The 22,903-nt window shown below is 39.1% G+C and overlaps 1 protein-coding gene across 2 annotated transcripts in view; it reads right to left on the bottom strand.

Moving 5' to 3' along the window:
- Window positions 1-644: 644 nt before the first annotated feature.
- LOC129763494 (frequenin-1) overlaps window positions 645-22,903 on the bottom strand; it is a 357,142-nt gene continuing 334,883 nt past the window's right edge. For both annotated transcript variants that reach the window (XM_055762617.1, XM_055762618.1), the window contains exon 8: window positions 645-15,099. In XM_055762617.1, the coding sequence (XP_055618592.1) occupies window positions 14,932-15,099 (168 nt within the window). In that variant the 3' untranslated portion in view covers window positions 645-14,931. The remainder of the gene's footprint in view (window positions 15,100-22,903) is intronic.

The raw sequence follows: 22,903 nt of genomic DNA, 5'->3' as shown, positions 1-22,903 counted from the left end.
CAAAAGAAACAATGTTTTAGTTACCTAATAATTTTTACAATTCAGGGGCTCTTCTTGGGACCGCCCTCCCCTATGTATTACAATATTACCGACGCAGTCACACCGAAGATGAAGCTGAATGAGGAAAGCGTTCCAGATAATTGATGGGGTTTAGAGTGGATCGGAGGAGGAAGCAAAAACATACTAGTGAAAGCACCTTCCGCACTTTGAATAAAAACGAGGATGATGATGATGATGATGAGACGACGCTCTCGATTTTCGCAAAAAAGGGCACTGATTTGTATTCGTTTTTACCTCATTTAAATGAGAATCGCCGAAGAAACATGGAGCGGAACAGAGTGGGTTCTAAGACGGATTGATTGATGGTTGGTGCGTGCGGTTATTTATGTTGGCGCTCCACAAATATCAAATTCGGTGGAGTCGCGTGGTCGCCTGTGTTTCGTGGTGCGTTCGTTGAGACTCATCAAAGCAATCCATATCATCTGTCATCGCTGTCACGGGTGGGGGGGGTGAGTGCACGGAACCGGGAGTTGTCATCAGTCTGTTTACATTTGAAAGCAGCAGAATTTTAAGCAGAAGTGCAAACCATATAAAACCATAACGATGGGCGGTGAATGCGAAAATAAAATCTCTAGAAGCACGGGTATGTTTTTAAAATTTTCTTATATTTTTGGTTTCGTTTTCCCTCTTTCTTGTTAGGCCTCAAAAAAGCAGTTGCTCAATGGTTTTTTTGTGTTGTTGTTGTATATTTGCGCTAATCATCATCACACGAGTGAAAGTCGTAGCGATAGCAATAATAATAATTAGTAATCATAATAGTGCTAGTAATGACGATAGTAAAAAGCGGTCAAGTAAAAGTGTCTGTTATTCAGCGGCATGAATGAGATAGTTATCTGCTTTTATTACTTGTTTTTTTTCATTCCTTAGATCGTTTATTGAACCAATTAACATTATTTGCCTTTCCCCTTTTTTGTTTGCTCGCGTTAAATTTTTCTTCTGTGTGTTTTCTCGCTTCATCATATCACGTTAGCTAATCAATATGTGCTTCCGCTTGTTACGTTCGTTTCGTTTTGTAATTGTTAATAGTTGAAAATTTAGCTGATGAGAGTTTTTTTTAATTATTTTTTTGGATTTTCTTCCATATACACACATAGAAATTTTGGAACAATTCTGATTGGATTTGTTGTTGATGTTGTTGCTTATCTTTGCTAAGCTGGAATTAGTCGGGGATGTTGCGTTTCAAAATACTTATCCAACGCTGAAAGCAACTTTCCCTGTGCCCCTGTTTTTTTTTGAGCTACGCGTGGCGGGCGTTTTCGCCATTCCTCCGAAACCAAGCCAAGCGCTGCCAGGTATGCCAGGTATAATGATAATGGTTTCCACGCAAACTGATAGTGATTGATGGTGGTGGTTGTTGTTGGTTTCGACGTCAGGTGGGAGAACAAAAAGCCGCCCGACTGAAGCCGTGGAACGTTTCGCCAAGCGCGCGTGGGTGGATCTTTGCGGAACGTGATTTTTCATCTAATTGCGAAGGTTATCGCGGAAATGGGGCAAAGGTGTACGTAAATTGGAGCAACATGCTGCTCGTGGAGTCAAAATACGGCTCTTGGATTTATTGAGAGAGGCATCCCGGTATAATTATCAGTAATTGAATTTGGATTGTAGGGGTAATTTGTTCAGTTTTAATTGGCTTCACGTCGGAAAATCATATTGCCTATTAACTGCAAAGTTCAATCAAAAAGATAGTCTAATATCGATTTCGAATGCTATATCTGACTGGACTCGATGGGACACATTGGATAGAAACATTAGCAGAAATTAAAAAAAAAACACGCGCATTAAAACTTTTCGCATACTTTGCCACATAAACGGCCCATACCGAAAAATAAATAGATTCACGTTTATGGTCTCCTTTTTATTTTTAGAAAACACTTTCCAACTTCATTTTATAATGAGGTGTAATATTATCACGCATTTACGCAACAGCAGCAGTAGCTATGTGGATAGCGTGGTCGTGTAAAACAGCCCTGCATCCCGGCCGGCCCTGGATCGATCCCCGTTGACATCGTTTGTTGGGCTGAGATTAGTTAAACAATTTTATAGTACTGTTTACATAATTAACAGAATGACTATCTCGTAGAATAAAATTAATAAACCCTTTCCGCATGGAGCTTATCGTTCTCCAAATCGGACGCTGAAGCAGAATCTAGTAGACAAAACAAACGTTCGGATGTTGTGCAGCTAGGTTCTAACGAAGTACCAAGAATCTAATTTTAACTTTTCCGTATCGAATTAGTATTCTATTCAAATAAAAAACTTTTTTTTTTGCAGGTCGTGAAAAAATGTCATACGAAAATTGTTTTTAAAGGCAACTGAAGATGCGTGTTTCAAGTAATTTCAAGTAATTAAACAAACAAAATTTAAACACTTGAAAACTGGATTCGTGTCTTCTAATGTGATAGAGATTACACTAACGAGTTTGGGACCCAAATTATAAGCCCCTAATCGGAAGTCGCCTCCAGACGTCGACACTGTACATCTGTCATCGCGGATCGATTAACTGTGACACAAATACAAACAAATGATCCAAATGGAAAGCTTCTGTGGACACGCGCGGTGAGTTTGAGATAAAGTAAGTAGATATTCCCTTTCAAAAAGATACGAGCACTTGGTTCACATATTCCAGTAAGCGGAACAAGCTAGGTGAGCAAGAAGAAGGACAAATTTTGACCTTCCGGAAGACGAAATGGGGGATCAGGAAAATTGCAAGAGAAATGGACCAAAAAAAAGAGTCTGGGACAAAAAAGAAACTGTCAGAGAAAGAGAGAGAGAGAGAGAGAGAGAGAGAGAGAGAGAGAGAGAGAGAGATGAGCATTATATTCGCGATGACAGTGGTATCGTGTCGATGTCTGGTGGCGACTTTCAATTAGGAGCCATAATTGGGGCCCAAACTCATTAGTGTAATCTCTGTCAGATTAGAAGACACGAAGACAGTTTTAAAATGTTAAAATTTGAATGAAATTTTTTTCATCGTGTTATTTAATTACTTGAAACACTTATTTCTGACTTTTATTTAACCATTTGTCTATACATTTCCAAAATTTTTACTGAAACTTTTCATTATCACAAAAAAAATGTCGTCAAAAACAATTTTCGTTCAAGATTTTTTCACTACCTGCAAAAAGGTCTTTTCGATTTAAATAGAATACTAAGTTGGTACGGAAAAGTTGATTTTCATTCATAATTTGAATTTTAAAAACGTGTTCATTCCGTTTGAAAATCGATTATTTTTTTACGCCCCCCTAAACTAGTAAACGAAGCGCAATGCCGTCCACGCGGATTGTTAAAAAAACATCGATTACAACGATGTTTGTGATTAACAAACTACGTTTACTTGAGGTAGTAACAAACAAGGAAGCAAGGCTAAAATTCACATGCCGGAACAGGTTTCAAGATTGGAAAAAAGGTATGACAAAGCTCTTTAACATTGTGCTTCTTCTTGGTTACTTTCTAAATTTAAAGTTAACATAACTTAACATAACTTAATAAGAATTCTACTAAAATTAGACGGACCGGATGGATACAACGACTATTGGCGAGATTTGCGCAAGGAACCACGATTTTTTTTTCTAAGAAAAATTTCGGTGGAGGATCTGTCATGGAGTATTTTGTGACTCCGGAAAACAAGAGCTCTAATTTGTTTCACACAAAATGAATAGTTCTGACTACAATTCTTGAAGCCGGTTTGTTTCAATGATTCACAGAAGACGAACAGCAGAGCTTATTTTCCAACACAACACAATGCCCGAAATCATACCAGTACTGAAACGATAACGTGGCTAAGATCTAGAAAATTGAGGTTATGGAAATGTGTGGCATGTTCTCCGGGCCTAACCCCTATGAAGAACCTCTGGGGAATGATGGTTCGATAGATTTATGCTGATAATCGTCAATTTTCAACTGTTGGTTGAACTCTTCAGTCGTTGAATGATATTGAACTTGGAACACTGTAAAACTTGGAACAAAGTACACCAAGGCGTATCTTTCAAGTAAACAACCGTTCTTGCAATGTAACCGACTAGACGCATCATTGAGGAAACATGATTGTTAACATTCTTCTGACCTACGGGCTGAAATTCACGGATATTCGCGTCCAGATCGTGATTTATGAACTGGCACCAACATACACTCTCTCCAACTTCTATAAGACCAGGTGATGATCTTGCTGGTTTGTGTCATTGTGAACAAACAAAGCTTCAATTTATATTCTAGTGTGTAGGTATTGGTGACAACCATACACTGCATGATTTTTATATGTGTGTGTGCAAGCGCTGAGCGCAAACGAATGTTTTCGTATTTTCAACTGTCAAGTTTCTATAAGACAAGTTACATTCTCAGTTGTTTCAGTTGTTTTGATCAATTAAATCTGGAAAATGTCGAAGGGAACAGTGCTCACGGAGAGAGAAGAGAGACAAATCGATGCATTTCACCAAGAAAATGTTGGTATCAGAGAAATTTCTCGTCGGATTGAACCATCCAATCAAGTAGTGCTCAATTATTTGGCGAATCCTCAAGGATACGGTAAGAAGAAGAGAGCTCCATGTAAATCGAAGCTCTCTTACCGGGATGAGCGGGTTCGAATACCTCACAATCGCATGTGCAAATAAAAGAATATTTCAACTACTTAACTGCTCGGGTGACAATTCATCAAATTTTGGTAAAAAATCCTCACCAGCTCAAAAGGTTAAAACTCCTCATCTTGCACCATCTCACCTCGGAAGACGTCTGAGTTTGCCAAAGCTCACTGGAATCGACAGTGGGACATGGTATGTTGTGACAAAAAATGTTTCCAAAAGAATACATTTTGCTATATACCATAACAAAGAGTTCTTCAATGTATAGGTTATCTTTACTGACGAAAAAAAAGTTCAATTTGGATGGTCCTGATGGTTTCAACGGGTACTGGTGTGATTTGCGGAAGAAGGAACAGTATTTTTCAACTAGGAATTTTGGTGGAGGTTCGTGCATGGTTTGGGCGGGATTCGGCGCAACCGGGAAGCTCAAAATAGCTTTCACATCATTCAAGGGCTACATACATGTTCTGAAATCCTCTCTCCTACCGTTTTTGCGTGGATATCGTCACAGAAAATTCACATTCCAGCAAAACAATGCTTCTATTCATACCAGCAAGGAAACTAAGCAATGTATTAAGGACCAAAAACCTAATTTTTTGGACTGGCCGGCTCGCTCTCCAGACTTGAATCCTGTTGAAAATCTTAGGGGGATCCTTGTACGCAGAATCTACACTGAGGGAACACGGTATACCACGACTGAAGAGCTCAAAGTCGTAATTTCGGAAACATGGAAAATATCGAGAAATTCGATCAGCAGCATTTGGTAAACAGTATTTCAATACAAATTTTCCAGTTTATTAGCCGAATTGGCAAGGTTGCCAATTATTGACATGTAATTCAGCCGACCGTTTTTAATTTTTCATTGATAATCCCTATAAGTTTTGAAATGATCTTATAGAAACTGGACAGCTGAAATTATCATATTTAGGCACAATAAATAAACAAACATTTGTTTTGAACGAAATTGACGTGAAATATACTTTATTTCAAGCATTCAACAATGTATGAATGTATATTGTTGAAATTCTAACTGTTTGTGTTGCAACGAAATTGAATCAGGGTTGTCTTATAGAAGTTGACCAGAGTGTAGAGACAAACAAGTTGCACCACAACTGGACTTAAACCATTCATTCCTGTACACTCAACGTGCACAGAAAGTGGAGTACTACCTTTCTGTTACCACGACAGCCACCGAGCGATCTTTCTTTTCGCCAAAGCCCGCGGAACAAAAATGGACGGTTGGCCTGAGGCTTTTTTCTGCATAATTCTGCCCGTGTTCCTCGCCAACATCACGGGTGTTACTGCGTCGCTCGATTGAACATTCGAGCTGTTTAACCGGAAGCGGGGGGTTCGTATTTGACGCAAATCTGGTGAGTAGCTTCAGGAGCGCCATTTCCAAGGCACGGTGAAACATAGTCTGGGTTTTTTTTGTGGTTGTTCCAGGAGTATCAACATCCTGGAAGAAAAACTGGAGGTTTCACTGATCCAGAAGGGTTTGAAGACCCGAAGCAAGAAGACCAAGTGAAAGAAGAGCTGTGTCTTCTATCAGAGGAGGGGTCCGATTACACGGAGGCTTTGCAGAAAGTCAATATTGTTTCGTCAGCTGGATCACTAGGTATCAAGATGCTGGATTTCCAGATTGACCGTAGATGGAGTTGGACACTGGAACCTCTTGTAGTATTATCAACCTGCGCACTCTTTGCAATATTAAAGGTAGTTTTCGACTACAAAAGTCTGAAAGACAGTTTTCTAGTTACACGCGGCCTAAGATCCACTGCATTGACCAGTTACCAGTTGGGTAGAAACCGCTGGTAAGCTTGTTGGACCTCCAGTTACATTGCACCTCAAACCAGGAGCATCTCCAGTCTTCTCAAAAGCATGGAAAATTCCATTCGCTTCGCGGGACGTCGTACGCAAAGGAAATCGCTGAGAAGATTACTTCCGGACTTTACAGACTTGTTGAATCGTCTGAATCATCGGCATCGACTACTCACATCGTCGCCAAGAAGATCGGGAAAACTTGGGACACCTGGGAATATTGAAGACGAAGGGGCTGACGCGATCATTTGTATATTGGGCCGGAATAGATGCAGACATTGAGCGGGTTGCGAAAAGTTGTCATGAATGTACTAAAACATGAACGATCCTCCAAATTTTCGGGACCACGTTTTGGAATACGCGTTTTGGAGATCCCACTACAAAAATGAATCAACTACAGAAAAGTAAAATTTATTCGTGTAAACGGCATGTTGACCAGCTCCAGAACCTTGTACCTGATTAGTTGGCAAGTGGCCCTTGTATTGGGGACAAGCCTGACCCCTACAGGTCATGATTATCATCCGAATCATTACCAATCCACGTGCCTGCTGAACTCGACAGACAGAAACAATCACCACCAGTCCAGGAACCGTCTAATAATGAACGAGATCGGTTCATCATCCCGAGAGCTATCCATGACACCGGCAAAACAGCATCAACTCCAGCAGCTCCACGAAGGTCGACGAGAATGAGGGAACCACGAGTCATCTTCTCACCCGATGATCGTTAAAGCAATTCATGGGATGAAATCCTGTTAGCAACACTGCAAAAACTCACAAAAGGTATGCGGATAAACCATTCATTTATTTCGAAGCAGCTGATGATATTCTAATACAAATTCAATGTTGAAATAAAATAACAAGGCCAGTCAGAAAGACGATGAATATCTGAATAAAAATGTATAATTTGGATAGATTGAAATACCCACGGCTAATTGAGTGTTTGGTTTGTGCCATTCCGTCGGTTCTGGTCAATCAAGAAGTGCAACTGTGAAGTCTCACGCTGTATTTCGGTTCAACTTGATTGGCAATCGGACAAAAATCGTAATCACCAATAATTGAAGTCCTTTTTTTCGAGAGTCCATCCCTGAATCGGGAACTTCCAGCCTCCGATGGTGATTCAATGTTTTAAATGGGTTCGATGAAGACCCATGAAATGGATATTCTACTCGACACAAAAATAGCCAGTATCCATTTACAGCTTGTGTCCGGAGAGCGGGAGAGCATCCGGGTGTATAATAGCTCATAAAATAACCATAAAAACCCATTCTCGCTGCTGTTTAACGACGTACGACGTTTACCCTGGTCGTTTTCGTTCGCACGTTCCTAGTTTTTTTTTATTTCTTTTTTCCACCCTCTTCAACCTACCCCATTAATTAGAAATGCTAATTCTACGAGCGAGACGACGGCGCGCTTACTCCGCCGGTCGCACGGTTTTCCGTCGGTGGCCATAATTATATTTTTCAAAGGGTCACAAATTATACGATCGTTTTTCGTTCCCCTGTACTTATTATCCACCCCCACTCAAGTACACAACAATTGCATTAAACATGATTCGCATCGCCCATGCGAAACCCGATAATAAGGGCGAAACTCTGTGTGTTTACTTGAAGATGGCGCCACTTGTGACGGCTCGCCTTTGAGCGCATCCGAATGACTTGTTGTTGTTCGACCGCGTGTTCGTGTGACAAGTGGTATCCGGAAGAGAGCAAATGTTCAAATCAGACTGGCGTCCCCCGTTTTCCTTCCCCTATTCCCCCAAGAAAATTTTCTATTAAATCACGAATTTTATGTCCACCCCTGTCCCACCGTCGCTCTGTTCGCTTTTCGCGTGTGGAATTTCCTTCATCTATCGATTCCAAACCCAGGCGTCTTCTCCGAGCGGCGGAGAAGCCGGGAAGCTTAATCGACAGACGACAACGAATCCGAGCACTTTAACGCGAACAATAAATATTTTTCAATCAATTTTGCTGCCAGTCGGATGCTCTTGAGATGCTTCTACTGCTGCTGCAGCAGCAGCATCGAGTAGGAGAAGGTGGCCCTGACACGACTCCCTAAATTGTAATGGGCATTCATCACATAAAATTCTCGTTCTTTTGCGACTTCGGAATTGGAATGAATACTATACCTCTTAAGCTATGTTTTTTACAGGTCGGTGTGGTTCATGAGTGCTAAAAAAGGGGAAAACCGAGGCCAAATGGGAAGGCCCTTTTTCGACACCTTCAAAAATGGTGGTCCCAAACTAGGAAAGAGCGATCTTTATAAAAAGATCGATTCACTCATCTTTAAAAAACCTGACGATTTTTTTTCTAATGGATCTACTAATTCTATATGAGTATGGTCTTTTTTCGAAACATAGAATAAAAATTTCATAATTCTTTTTAAAAATCAAAAGTTTTTTTTGTTTGTTTTGCTTCTCAACATAAAGGCCACAAAAAATACACCTCAGAAACATAATGTTTTTCAGGGCATTCATTTTGTACCATCATGGAATCATTTAATTAAATAAATAATTGAAAAAGTATTATTTAAAACTCAACAAGTGGTATCAATTTTATGATAACCTCCACCTTGCTTTCCTTGGATTTTTTAACACTGTGATTATCTTTCCTGAGAGAAAAAGTGCTTCTCCTACCAGTGCAGTGATCGTTTGAGTCACTGGTTGCAGTAGATTGCACCTCTCGTAGCTGTCGCTAGCTCTGATCCTATTAGAATTTGTACGGAGTTCAATCGAAGAATGAGCAAAGTGACTTTGTTAGCAAGCGAAATAAAGAAACGGTGTTTGGTAATATTAAATTATATACTGAAAAACAAAAATTTACAAAAAGTTTGTCTTAGATCGAAAAATTGAAAAAAAAAATCGATCTTCTAAATATCGATCCAAGATCGCCCAATCCTAGACTAAACATACATATCTGCTCCATTCACAAATTTGACATCCTCGAAAGCGATGCAAATGTTAACATTATGTTTATAAAATTTGTCAGGTGGTGAGATTAAAATCAATGTACACTGAAGAAAAAAAAACTAAGATCGAAAAAATCGAAAGAAAAAGATCGATCTTCACGATTTTTTCGGGTACAAAGAATCGATCCAAAAAATCGAAAATCGTGGTGAGAAAAAATCGATCTTCTAAAATTCGATCCAAGATCACCCAATCCTATCCTAAACCGACCCTCCCCATAGTTCTAAACCGACCTTCGATTTTTTTTTGCAGCGTATCTACTACAAATTGACCGGAAATGACATACACCCCATTTCCGTTAGAAGAATGTTGGGAGTGTGAATTGAACTCGATACCTTTAGCGTGAGAGGTATAGACGTTATCCACTACACCAGATCGCTTCCTCCCGCTCAACGCTCAATACTAAACGATCACCTGTGGCATACAGGCTAACCTAAATTCCATTCCTCGCCAAGCCCACCGCGGCTCCAATCTCAATTTCGCATTCTAACTTATATCCCAAATAATCCCTTTTCCGCATACCACATTAACATCCGTACCTAACACTTTTCCGCTTTTTTCGTAAGCAACTCTCATCATAACACAGGTAAGCTAAATGCTTCCGCCCGTGTTTTAATAACAACCTTCATGGCATTTCCGCGTAGTAAGCATTATGGAAATTCCGCCGACGACTTCTAAACTAACAAATTATATAACACCTGACTGAACGCTAGTTACGATGCACCAGCTGTCCCAACATTTCGCATTATACGACCTTCAAGAAATAAACATAAACACCCTGTTCGGCGCTTGGCGTAAAACGAAAACAATACACTCAACGCTTAACGCTCAACGTTCAACGTTCAATGCTTAACGCTCACCACTCAACGCAATGCTGAACGCTCATCGTTAAACGCTCAATGCTAAACGCTCACCGCTCACCGTCTAACGCTTAAAGGTGGAAACAGAATGCCGCGTTGTGCATTGCTTCTCAACAGCTGTCATTGCTTGCGTTTTGTACTAAAACATTCGCCCGACGCAGTCTATTGATTTGCAGTCACAATCTAGCATTCGCGTCACCATTTTTCATGTAAACAAAAATAAAATAAAATTCGTATGAAAATATTGTTCTTGTTGTGTCCACGAATCAGTTGAATGTTTTTAAAAACAACACATTGACATATCCGCGCTGGCGGCATTGAGCCTCGTTTACTAGTTTAGGGGAGCGTGAAAGAATAGCTGATTTTCAGTCGGAATGAACACGCTTTAAAAATTAAAATTAGGAATGAAAATTAGCTTTCCCATATCAAACTGGTATTCTATTTAAATGAAAAACATTTTTGTTTGCAGATCTCATTTTTGTTTGTCAAAATCTCATACGAAAATTGTTTATGGAGACAACTCTATGTCATGATGAAAAAAATCAACAACAATGTTGAAATTGTTTAGCCATACGGTTGAATGAAAGTCAGAAACACGTGTTTCAAGTAATCAAATAACATGATATGAATTCAAATTTTAGAAATTAAATATTCGGCTTCGTGTCTTCTAATCTGATAGAGATTATGCTAATGAGTTTGGGACCCAAATTATGGCCCTAATTTGAAGTTACCACCAGACGTCGACACCATGCCACTGTCATCGCGAATTCGGCGCAAGCACTTTAGAACAAATATTAGCGTTTAGTACAACGATGCTAATGACGCAACGCATTATTGTGTTCGACTAAATGGAAACACACATATTTAAAATGAAGTGTCATAGCACAATTGTCGCAAATTAGGGCCATAATTTGGGTCCCGAACTCGTTAGTGTAATCTCTATCAGATTAGAAGACACAAAGCCGGTTTTTAAATTCTAAAATTTGAATGAAAATTTTCACATCATGTTATTTGATTACATGAAACACGTGTTTCTGACTTTCATTCAACCATATGGCTAAACAATTCCAACATTGTTGCTGATTTTTTTCATCATAATATGGAGTTGTCTTCATAAAGAATTTTCGTATGAGACTTTTTCAGCACCTGCAAACAAAAATGTTTTTCATTTAAATAGAATACCAGTTTGATATCGAAAAGCTAATTTCATTCATAATTTGATTTTGAAAACATGTTCATTCCGACTGCAAATCAGCTATTCTTTCACGCTCCACTAAACTAGTAAACGAAGCTCAATATGTCGGATATGTCAATGTGTTGTTTTTAAAAACATTCAAGTGATCCGTGGACACAACAAGATTTTCATACGACTTTTATTTTGTTTTTGTTTACATGACAAGTGGTGACGCGAATGCTAGATTGTGACTGCAAATCAATAGACTGCGTCGGGCGAATGTTTTAGTACAAAACGCAAGCAATGACAGCTGATGAGAAGCAACGCACAACGCGGCATTCTGTTTCCACCTTAACGCTTAACGCTCAACGCTCAATGTTAAACGCTTACCGCTCACAGTGAACGTTCATCGTTCAACGCATCAACGCTTAACGATAAACACTTAATACTAAACGCTCAACCAGGGTTGCCAGCTACAATTGTCAAAAATCAGGAAGAATGAAAATAAAAATCAGGAAGAAATCCTGACAAATAGCTGAGGCTATGAGTCAAGATTACGTACTTAAAGAATTCAAGGAGCAAGAGGTAATTATTTTTATTCAAAATATAACGATTTTAAACAGCCTTCGGGAGTGCTAATCTGAAAGAGTATCTTTCACACCTTCTCCGGGCTTCAATAAATGTCGACACAGTACTTTTAATTACGCAAATCACTTCAGAAAAGATAGATGATAAATAAAAGAAAGAATGCAGACCTGAAGGCTGTTATGACATGACAGCTCTCATTTCCTATCAGGAAAACAATAGCAGGGATCGCAGTATATTTCTTACCGATAATGTTTATTCTGATAAAGTAAAAAGTTCGAAAATTAGGAAAAATCAGGCAAAATGTAGTGTTTGAGAGGATATCAGGGAACACGTGTCAAAAAATCTGGGAAATTCTGAAAAATCTGGAAGGTTGGCCTCTCTGCGCTCAACGCTTGATTTTGAGCGCCCGCTCATCGCTCAACGCTCAACACTTAACGCTAAATGCTCTCCGCTCAACGCTAAACGCTCAACGCTAAACGCACAAACGCGCATACACAAAGGGTCGGCTTAGGATCACCCTGACTTTTTTTAATTAACGGCATGCCGGATACTACAGGTAGCGCGTGTAGTTGTGTAATGGTTTGACATCTACAAGAACATTCGACTCATCCTCTGTACAGGTTAAAAATCTATCTTTTCCGTTTTTAAGCATTGAAAACGCAAAACGGTGCCAAAACGATAGAATCAGGGGAGCGGGAAAAAGGCGTAGCGTAGTGATAGCATTCATGTGACACTACTTAAAATTCGGTAGGTAGCGCCATTCACGAGATCCAAGGGGTGATCGGATTAGGACCACCTTCCCCTATCGATTGCGGAAGTTTTTATTTTCGATAATTAATTTTTCGCGTCGCTGTCGTCTCGTTGATTGCGCAAAACAGCATTAAGATGACGCTGACAACATCCACCACCATCATCATCGTCAAGTGGACTTGCATCGAGTTGGCTTTGGTTTCTTTTTTTTCGGTGTTCTCAGCGCGCTGTCAATTTTTTGTTGTTGTTGCTGTTGCTGTCAGACGGAGACGGTTACCTTTGTTTTTTTTTCGTCCATAGTCGATTTCATGTTTTGTTATGGGTGTAAAAAATTAAACCCCTCCATTTGCTGCTGTTTGTCAAAAGCAACAAACGTTTTGTTTGTTTCCAAATTTTCCAAATTACATATTGTACAACTGTGTGTTGTGGTTCGGTTTTGTTTAAATTTGATGGGTTGGATTGCTGCTGTTTACATTCGTTTGTTTTTCTCTAAACACCTAATGTCATCTTTATATGTTTTTTTCGCTCCCTTTGTTCTCTCTGATTGACGTTTGGTGTTGGACACAACAACAAATAAAAAGTCACTATCCTCAATGATTTTCTCGTTTCGTTTCGTTATTGCTTTCATTGCTGTAACAACTTTTTGCTCGATGGGGGGAGGGTTTCCCCTCACCCGAATGAGTGTTGTGTTTTTTGCATACCGTCAACCGGGTGCTTTTTGATAGCACTTTTTTGCTTCTTGTTTTGATTTTCAGTTTTACACTACCTTCACTAGCTTAGGTAAGAGTTTTGTTTTTCAATGTTCAATAATAACAACAATAGAATTAGCGTTAATATCAATATTTTTTTCTGCTCACTGTCACTGCCGGTGAGTCTTTTTAAAATTTAGTAACAAATAATGCTAAGTTGTTTTTTTTACAAGTTATGCTGCCTTTGCTTGTTTTTTATTCTCTCTGTCTATCCTTCGTCTTTGTCTCTTATTATTTTTTTCTTACTCATATAAACTACGCGGTTCCTTTCTGATTTTTTTATTAGTGCTTGTTTTGGCATTGTTTTACTCCTTAAATTTACACACTTATTAATAACTGTTAGTACACGACTGTTATTTTTTTGTTTGTTTGCTTGCATCTAAACATGTTTTTTCTCCTAGCTGTTTTTTGTTTACTTTTTGGATGAGACAAAGAATCGCCCAATTCACCCGCGCCCCATTGCTTTGTAAATAGTGTTTCTGCTATTATTTTTCGTTTGTTTCTCTGTAAATACTAGCCTTTCCGGGGAGGGGCTCCCGAAGTAGTGGGTGGGTATGTCTGTGTGTGTGCGGTTGTTTGAAGTTTCTGATTTGTGTGTGTGTGGGTGTGCCTTTGTGCTATCAACTTAATTTGACAGTTTGCACTTTTAAAGTATGATCGATGGTGTGGGGTTTTCCCTTCTTCTTTCCGCGTGCCGAATGTCGTCCGTCTCTTCCGCCAAGCAAACTCAATACACAAGAGTGTTTTTTTATTGTTGTTTGTTGATTGCGCTGGACGCTTTGAAAGTTTGAAATTTGAGATTTCCTAACAATTATCGCTTTCAAAAAAGTACTCGAATTATTAATGTTATTGGAGGAAAATTTACCCCTCCTGAAGTCGAAGGATTGTTGCTAAATGCTATTCGATTGTTTTTAAGTTTTTTGTGTGTCTTTTAAGCCGCCGCTCTCGTCTAACGAAGTCACTCTCATCCTGGAACGATCCGAAAAGTACCCGAAAATAAAAACAAAAGCAGACAAAACAAAAGAGTACAAGCAATCTCTGATTGTTTCAGCCTGTTTTGTACATTTTTTTTCAAACGTTAACACTTTATTGCTATTCTCAAAATTGACAACAAAGCACGTGTTGTTTGGATGTGTTCGTTTGTTTGCTTGTTTGTGGTTATGTATGGGGGGGTCTGTTATGTGATAAACGAAAGCCACCGAAGGAGAAAGTGTTCGCAGCAGGCCATTCGTCCGTTAGTTGCACTTCTGTTCACACGATGTCACACGATGCCCATCTTCTCTGTCTCCGTCCGTCTAGTAGGCGTTGCCTGGCGTCGTTCGTCTGAGCTCGATGTTGTGCTGCTCGTCGTATTGGTACGAGCGCTGCGGGGGATCCCGCGGTTCGTCTTCCGGTTAATCGCCCCCCAAACTGAGCGCCTGGACGATGCGGGGGTCGGCCTTGCTGCCCTCGCGGAACTCCTCCAGCGTCAGCCGGTCGTCGTGGTTCTTGTCCATCTGGTCGAAGATCTTGTCCACGCGCTTCTGCGGGGTGTTCTCGTCCTCCGCCTGTGGCTGCTGACCCTGTGTGAGAGGGACGAAAAGAGAATTGAAATTATAAGTAAGAAAGTTTCTTAATTAATAATCCTTGAAGGTGATATTCAGATAAAAATTCTAGTTTGGAATATACGGTATAACGTGATAAACGCTTCGTTGCGAAAACATCTTTGATACGAAAAAAGACGAAATATGTCCAAGACACGACCGCATTGATGACGTAGGACAGCGATATTATTTCATTTCAATTCGTTTGTTTATCACTATTTCGGAATTAACTCTTCAGTAGAAACCTTTGGGGACCGATGTTTTGCGTGGTTTCGTTCAAACCGAACTGAACCGTGGTTGAATTATGATTGATTCCTGCTCTCGTGAGAACTGTACATAAAGTGACAATTGCCTTCGCTATTTGTTGCCTTATTCTAAACACACGATCTGCTCTGATTACGCATTTTGGCACGAACGATTCCAGTGCCAATAATCCGTGAAGAAGCAGGCTACCAACAGGTAATTTGTAGTAGCAAAGATGTATTATTTGTCACCTAGCGAAAGCGAAGCATTTATCCAAGGGCGGAGCTTAAGCCGTAAATGTTTTCGTTTTCTCTGCCTTAATTCTCTATTTGTAGAGGATTGTAGAGAAGATTTGGTATTTGAATCTTCAGAATTCCACACATTTTAACGTTCTAAAAATGTGACATATTTTCTAATATGGCAACCTTAAAGATAGATGTCTTATGTTAAAATACCAACGATCCTATCTCTATCGCTCCTCTCTGGGCGTTCTTATAACATCTACACCCAAACCAGCGTTGGCAGAAAACATTTCATCTTCGGAAGAAATGATGCTTTTTCGTGTGCTGGAGGGTGAAATGCGGAAGGAAGCCACAAATGACTGCCACAATGGCGCACATTTCTTTCATCTCCCTCCCTCACCCCTCGCCCGATTTTTAATAATTTTGTGAAACAGTGTGTAGAAAATGATCGTTTTTGCACACTTCCCATCAGGTAATATCAACCAATCTCTAATCGATTACTCACAAGATATCAAATTTTGGATCTGCTGTCGCATTGTATAGTGAAACACGTCGGAAAACTCGAGCTAGTGCTCTGGAAAATAAATTTTCATTTTTCAATTTTCGGCAATGGTTTTGTTTGTATTGGTGGAAGCATCACTGATGCCAGACAACATCATCGAAACAGCTATGAAAACCACTCATAAAAATGTTAATGTTAATCCTGAGTCATAGCGTTTCATGTCATGAAAATCAATAGAATAAAATTGTGTTGGTATCAATACAATTATTATTCTTACGTTTAATGGGTTTATAATGTAAGTTTTAGCAACTTTAACATTGGTTATGGAAATTGTATTGCAAGGTTCGGAACACTGCCACGGCTGCCTCTGCTGTCAAAAATAGTAAACGGAAAAGTATTAGGTTTAATCCGAATGCCTCGGCCAACGACGAGAAGGGTTAATGCTCTCCAACGTGAATATCTAACAAAATACGATTAACGGAGGAAAATATTAAGGAATTATCAACATCGAGTAACTATGCGGGAGAACTTATCAATATCAAAAGAGCCCCAATTCGCATGTGTTATAAATTTGCTCATGTTACGTTACTCGCGTATGATCAGAATATCACTTCATTTGCAAATACACCTTCTATATATATTTATATTTGCAATTGTTCATTGGAACACATCGTTCATACATTTTGCTTCAGTATTGAATTGTTATTTTTTTCAAATGTTTTATAAGACTCGTGTCAGTGAAGCGCCACATAATTCGATAAGTGAATTGATCTATTTACGTACCAAAATCAAAACAAACGGTGTGCTTTGTCCGCCTTCAAAGCATGTGATATGTATGAGTCATATCAGCAGAAAACCGATCACACACGCATATTTTATCGTACATGAACGTATTCGTTCTGAATAAGCAATTGGGAGATCAGAGATTACTTGTAACAATCGACCAATCAGAACGAGGAATTTTCCTCTCGATAATCTCGATCAATTTGCACTCCTTATATGTTCCAGAAAGGCGTAATACTAACTCTGGTGATAACATTCACAGCAAATTTTCTTACAGCAAGCAGCAAACCGCGGTATGTAGGGTGTGTCTCAACAATCGCGTTTCTTCTAAAGTGATTTGCATACTGACTGAGAAGTTTGCAATTTGGTTTTGGAAAGCTAATCTTAGTGAACTTGATGTTTTTATCATCTATAACTGGAAGGTATGATGATGAATCTACAATAAGAATGTATAGAAAATGAAAGATTCCGAATGAATACAACACGGCCATTACCCGAAAGAACAATTGGAAATATTTCGAAGCCCCTATTATAATAAAGGCTCTCCTCAGACAAACAGAAATCATTTTACTTACAATATTATTCGGATATCACTTTAGAATGCATCGTACTGTAATAATTTTTAATAACTCTTACGTGAAAGGTTTGGTGGCCCTGAAAAGCGCTAATGGATTCATTTTTGTTCTCACGATGTCAAAAATTTTTATTCTCGTTTTTCCATTTTGCTTCATTTTATGTAGCGATGAGTTACGGCTGTCCATTTGATGAAAACTTGTAGGTCGTTGCTGATGATACCCTTGGAACAATAGTCCCCACAGACTGCAGACTTTTTATCGTCCAAATTGTATCGTTTATCGAAGTATTTTGATCAGTACGGAGAGGTATTTATTCAATATATTCAGTTGGGTAGGTGTTTGCTCTAGCCCAAACTTACCAAAATTATCGGCCAATGGAAAATCTGCAGTCTGCGGTCGCTCTTAGAGCGCATAAAATTAATGTTCATTGACCGCTGTCACCGTTTCCGCCGCTACCATGGAATCATCATCATCATCATCACCGCTTTTGTTACTTCTGCTGCTGCTACCGCTACATGCTAGAACGATGACCTTAGCAATATGAGCTCTGCCTCGCGGTTAGAAAATGAATGATGTTTTCGGAAAGTAAAAGCCAAATTTATTTCATTCGACTGACAGAAGAGTCACAAGCGGGAGTGGCTTACAATGTAATTTTTTTGCTTGTATCCAAATTATATTCCGCTGTTACTCTGGTTGCTCGTTTTGGTCGGAACCATTCGAGGAGCACAAATTGGGCCGATTAAACCGATGCACATAGCGTGTTTGGACAGTGTTTGACATTTTACAATTATTCAAATGTTTATCTCAAGAAAAATGAAATGTTATTCATTGTGATAGATGCGTGGAACTACTTCCTATCAATTGATATAAACATCGTTAAGTTCTTTTAAGAAATGATCGAGTTATAAGCGTTCGAAATCTTTCAGTTTTTTCCTACATGTTACCTGGATTTTTATTTTACCGCCTGTATCTTCCAGTTAGACGTAGTCCTACGTTAAAAATCGTTTGAAGATGCGATTTGCTCCTAATTTCGATAGAATTACGTAAAAAAATCGCGTGAAAAAGGGATCCAATGTATTGTAAATTAATAATGTTAGTTGGTTAGCGCAGTATTCTGGTCTAGAAATTTGAGAAAAATAAAAAAATATAGGAGGTTGTGTTCAAGACACGACCGTATTGTTGACGTAGAACTACACTGTAGTTTAATTCAAGTCGCTTGTTTATAACTGCGGATATTATTTTATAATGGTACGAAAATTTTTAAATAATCATTCTACCAGTTTGGTCGCCCTGAAATGTTTTTTTTTATTGTAGAATCATTCGACGATAATTGTTTGATGATTCATCACAATACATGTTCGAAATAAGCGCAGCTGTCATCCTTAGTGGAGAAAGTTTTGCTACTGGCAAGCGAAACCAAATCACATACATAATTCCAGAACGACATTTACTTTCTTGGTGACTAAATAAGCGAAATAAACTCTATCTACACGCGAACCCAAATGAAATAATGTCTTATTTTAACTTATTGAATAACTTGGTATTCCCCAAATAATTTTTTTGTGCACAACCTTAACACCTGCTTCACCATAGCGTCAGCTCAATGCATTGATGTAATGTCAAAGGCAACAACGAAACCTTTATGATGACGGAAAACAAACAATGTTAACTGCTTGGAAAATGGCTGAATATTTGCCTCAGCAGAGATTCATTACTATTACCCTAGCGTAAATAATTCCCTCCCGCTATCTCCCCTCCTTGTATATATTTATCATTACAAATGGGGTTTCAGCGTAGCGAAGATGCACTATTTTTACGTATGGGTTATGAAGCACGCACGTACGCACACAAATATACATATATCGATGGCTTGAAGCAACTAAATATACACACACTTATCTTTGTTCTGCTATCTTCTCAACAGAAGCCATTTCTGTTAATATTGCCAGTCTAGATTAGCGTAACTGTCGTCCTTTGTGGAGAGAGTTTTCCTACCGTCGTGCCAGACCGAATCACTGACAACATTTATTTTCATGGTGAGCTGACGATAGCCTAGCTTGATGATTCTCCACACAATTGTGTAGCTCAAAACATCAATGCAGTGGCGTCAGTTTGATGCAATGACTGCAATGCCAGAGACATCAGCGAGTGAGTAATTCAGTCGCGTCCACAGCTCAATCCGAAACGAAGACATGTGATGGCGCACAACAAGAAAGAACAAGCGATGTTCATTGTTTCGTATCGAGAACGATACTGAAAGTTTGCCTTTCCTTGTTGAATTAAAGAGACTTTAAACTTATTCGGTTCATTCGTCTCTAGCCTTCAAAAAGGTCCTTGGAAAACTTGACTCTTTCCTCATATTACTCCTCTACCCCCATTGCCTTGAGAAAACCATTCGATCCCTCGCTGTCCAGTTCGCCCAGCAACGGTGTTGTCCAGTCGGTGTCCTTACGAATAATGAACGTTTGCCTCAGCAAGATCCACTGTTTATTACTCTAGGCAAATATTCCCCTTCGTTCTTTTTTTTTTCCTATGTTCACGGAGACTTCACATCTTACTATTTCCCCTTCGTAGCTCGTCGATAAGTTGCTCGTTATTGACTGCTCTGTTCGGGAAAGCACACAAATGGACAGAACAAATGTATGAAGAAATGGGAATGCTTCCAATTTTTATCAATTTAAACCATATACAGACTATGGGATGGTAATGTATAGCATATCCAACAAATCTTAGGAAATTTCCGATTCGTTCGGTATGTAAATCGCCAGAATCCGTTCACGGCAAAAATAGTTATTAACGTTAACTTTATTTCATAAAAACGTGACATGTTTTCTCATTTGGCACCCTTAGCGAAAGACGTAGTTCTACGTCAAAATAAAAATCTTCAAATTTCTGAAGTTTAGACATTCAAGAATATACCTTAGTAAGGACCTTTCGAAAATCCCATTATTCACCGAGTTAAAGTCATGTTAATGATGCGGTATCTTGTGCCTCTACAGAAGAATACCCCCTTAATTCGACGATGTCTTCTGCCGTGATGCTGGTTCCTGGAGGGATATCAAACTTTTTTCATCGCTTTCGTGTGCCACCCTCATCAACTATTTCTCGTTCCGAATTAAGGAACTCCTCGATTTCTCTGTTCTCCCTGTTTCTGGTGAACTAGGTACATGTGAGATCTCTTTAGTAGCGGCTGCACAGTACTACCTATGTTTGCATAGGAGACGTAATCACCAACACAATTTGTTGAAATCACTGGGCACACATTTCAAATTGACACCCGAAAATGTAAAAAAACCCGAAAAATATAAAAACTGACAGCTACGTGAAGACAAAGCGACATAAAAAGTATATTCGAAGAACGGTAAGTCTGATAGTTGATTACTCTGAAACTTGAACCGTGAATTTTGTGTTTGAAAAATATTTAGTGCTCAAATAAGTGTTTTGAAAACATAAATTTATAAAAGCGGAGAGCCGCAGGTTTTTATATTAGAAATATATATAAATATATTACTGAATTAGTTCGGTATAGGACTCCAACATTTACATTGGGGATTGCACATGCGGTTTGCAGTGCAAGATAGATAAAAAAACTAGTTCTGTAAGTCAAATAATTAATTACCTACGATGAATTTTCAGTTTGAGCTGAATAAAACGAGCTGCTACAAAAATCTACGTTTATTAAATCGATTTTCGAACACAATTAGTGTTGGGAGAGCATAATTTGGTTGTTTTTTGCATACAAGCGTAACCATACAAATTTTTCCAATGAAATAATCTGTCCAGTTGAAGGATATTATCGGCATAAAGAGGGCCTAGGAGAATTTGCGGATAAAATTTTTTTTTTTCCATTTGGAAAACACTTACGTCTACTTATGCTGACAATCAATCGTTTCAATGAACATTTGTTCGCATAGCTAGACGTAATCACCAGGTTGCTCTGTCTGTAGCGTTAGTATTTACATTCCCGATAATAGTCAAAACGTCTCCGTCGGTAGTTTCAGTTGTTATCGGATAAAATCAAAAAGGTTTGGAAGGAATTTAGTGAAATGTGTGGGAAAGGTGCTCTGGATTTGTTGCGAGTCTATGATAGTACTTTTTTCCTGAATGCTCTGGGATATGATAAGAACGGCAGGTTCGTGTTTTCTGAATTAATTGAATTTGTAAAGCAATCTTCAATGTTGGTGATTTTAGCAACATGATTTACCGATATCACGATCAATCGCATAAAGATGGTGGAGTGACTTACAGTAACGGTACACCCAAACTTAATTTTAAGCACATTTATTGCATCCCGATCTATTACATTAAATGAGCCGAAAAGTAACAGAAAATGTTCTACTCTCCAATACGTGTATATCATTTGTATAATATATATGCTAGAGTCAATATGAGCGAGCGAAACAGGAGACACATTTAAATGAAAGGATATGAAAGCTTTTCGTATAGTTTGCCAAATACCCGGCCCAGACAGAGAAATATATATTCTCGTTCATGTTCTACTTTATCCTCATGGAAAACACTTTCCAACTTCATTTTATGATGAGGTGTAATATTATTACGCTTTTGTATAACAGCACTGGCAGCTATATGGATAGCGTAGTCATGTGAAATAGCTTTGCATTCCAGCCGGCCTTGGTTCGATCCTCATTGACGTCGCATGGACTTTTTTTTGGCACAATCACAAATGAAATGAGAAAAGAAAACAGAAAGAGATGTCTGCTCGCATACATACAAACCTTTTTTAAAGCTTTTAAAACAGCTCATTTTTTGCGCATTTGACCCTCTAGCACACGAAATGGCATTATTTCTGCCAAAGATGAAATTTTTTTTTTTCCCAAAATATATATTTTATTAAGGCACATGTGGCGTTAGCCTGACGGGGCCGGGAGTCCAATATTTTGACAATTTTTGTCTTATAACTATGTTAGTAATATGTAACCGATTACTCGCGGTTGGCTCGAGGTTAGTATTACAAGTGTTCTCATAATTGGTATGTTGCAGTCTTCGATGCTCTGTGCGTGTGCCCGACACGGGATACTTCCTATTGGGATGCAGCTGACCATTAATCAGCAACGCCCCCTAGTCTGTACCCCATATCTAGCGTGGTGCGTCTTTCTCGCCTCGAGGAATCCAGGATAGAATGGTCACTAGCCGGCGCAATCATCAGCTCGTGTAGAGTTGTCATGAGCGGTACAACCTTTGGCTCTTGTTGAATGATCAGTGGACTGCACAACCTTTGGCCCGTGTATCTGTAAAGAGTGTGTGTATGTATTGCCGCGACTAAGTAAAAGTTTATCGATCGGACAGGAGGGATATGAAACAGGGACACAACGAAGGAAACATCATTAAACGTTGACATCGGCGTTTCTGAGGAACAGGTATAGATGAAGCAGAAGATCAGGATCGCGGTTACCTAAGATATCCCGGACGGGGATATC

This window comes from Toxorhynchites rutilus, chromosome 1, assembly GCF_029784135.1.
Source record: "Toxorhynchites rutilus septentrionalis strain SRP chromosome 1, ASM2978413v1, whole genome shotgun sequence".
Taxonomy (NCBI): Eukaryota; Metazoa; Arthropoda; class Insecta; order Diptera; family Culicidae; genus Toxorhynchites; species Toxorhynchites rutilus.
Note: the sequence above shows the minus strand (reverse complement) of the source record. Positions and strands in the feature narration are given on the sequence as shown.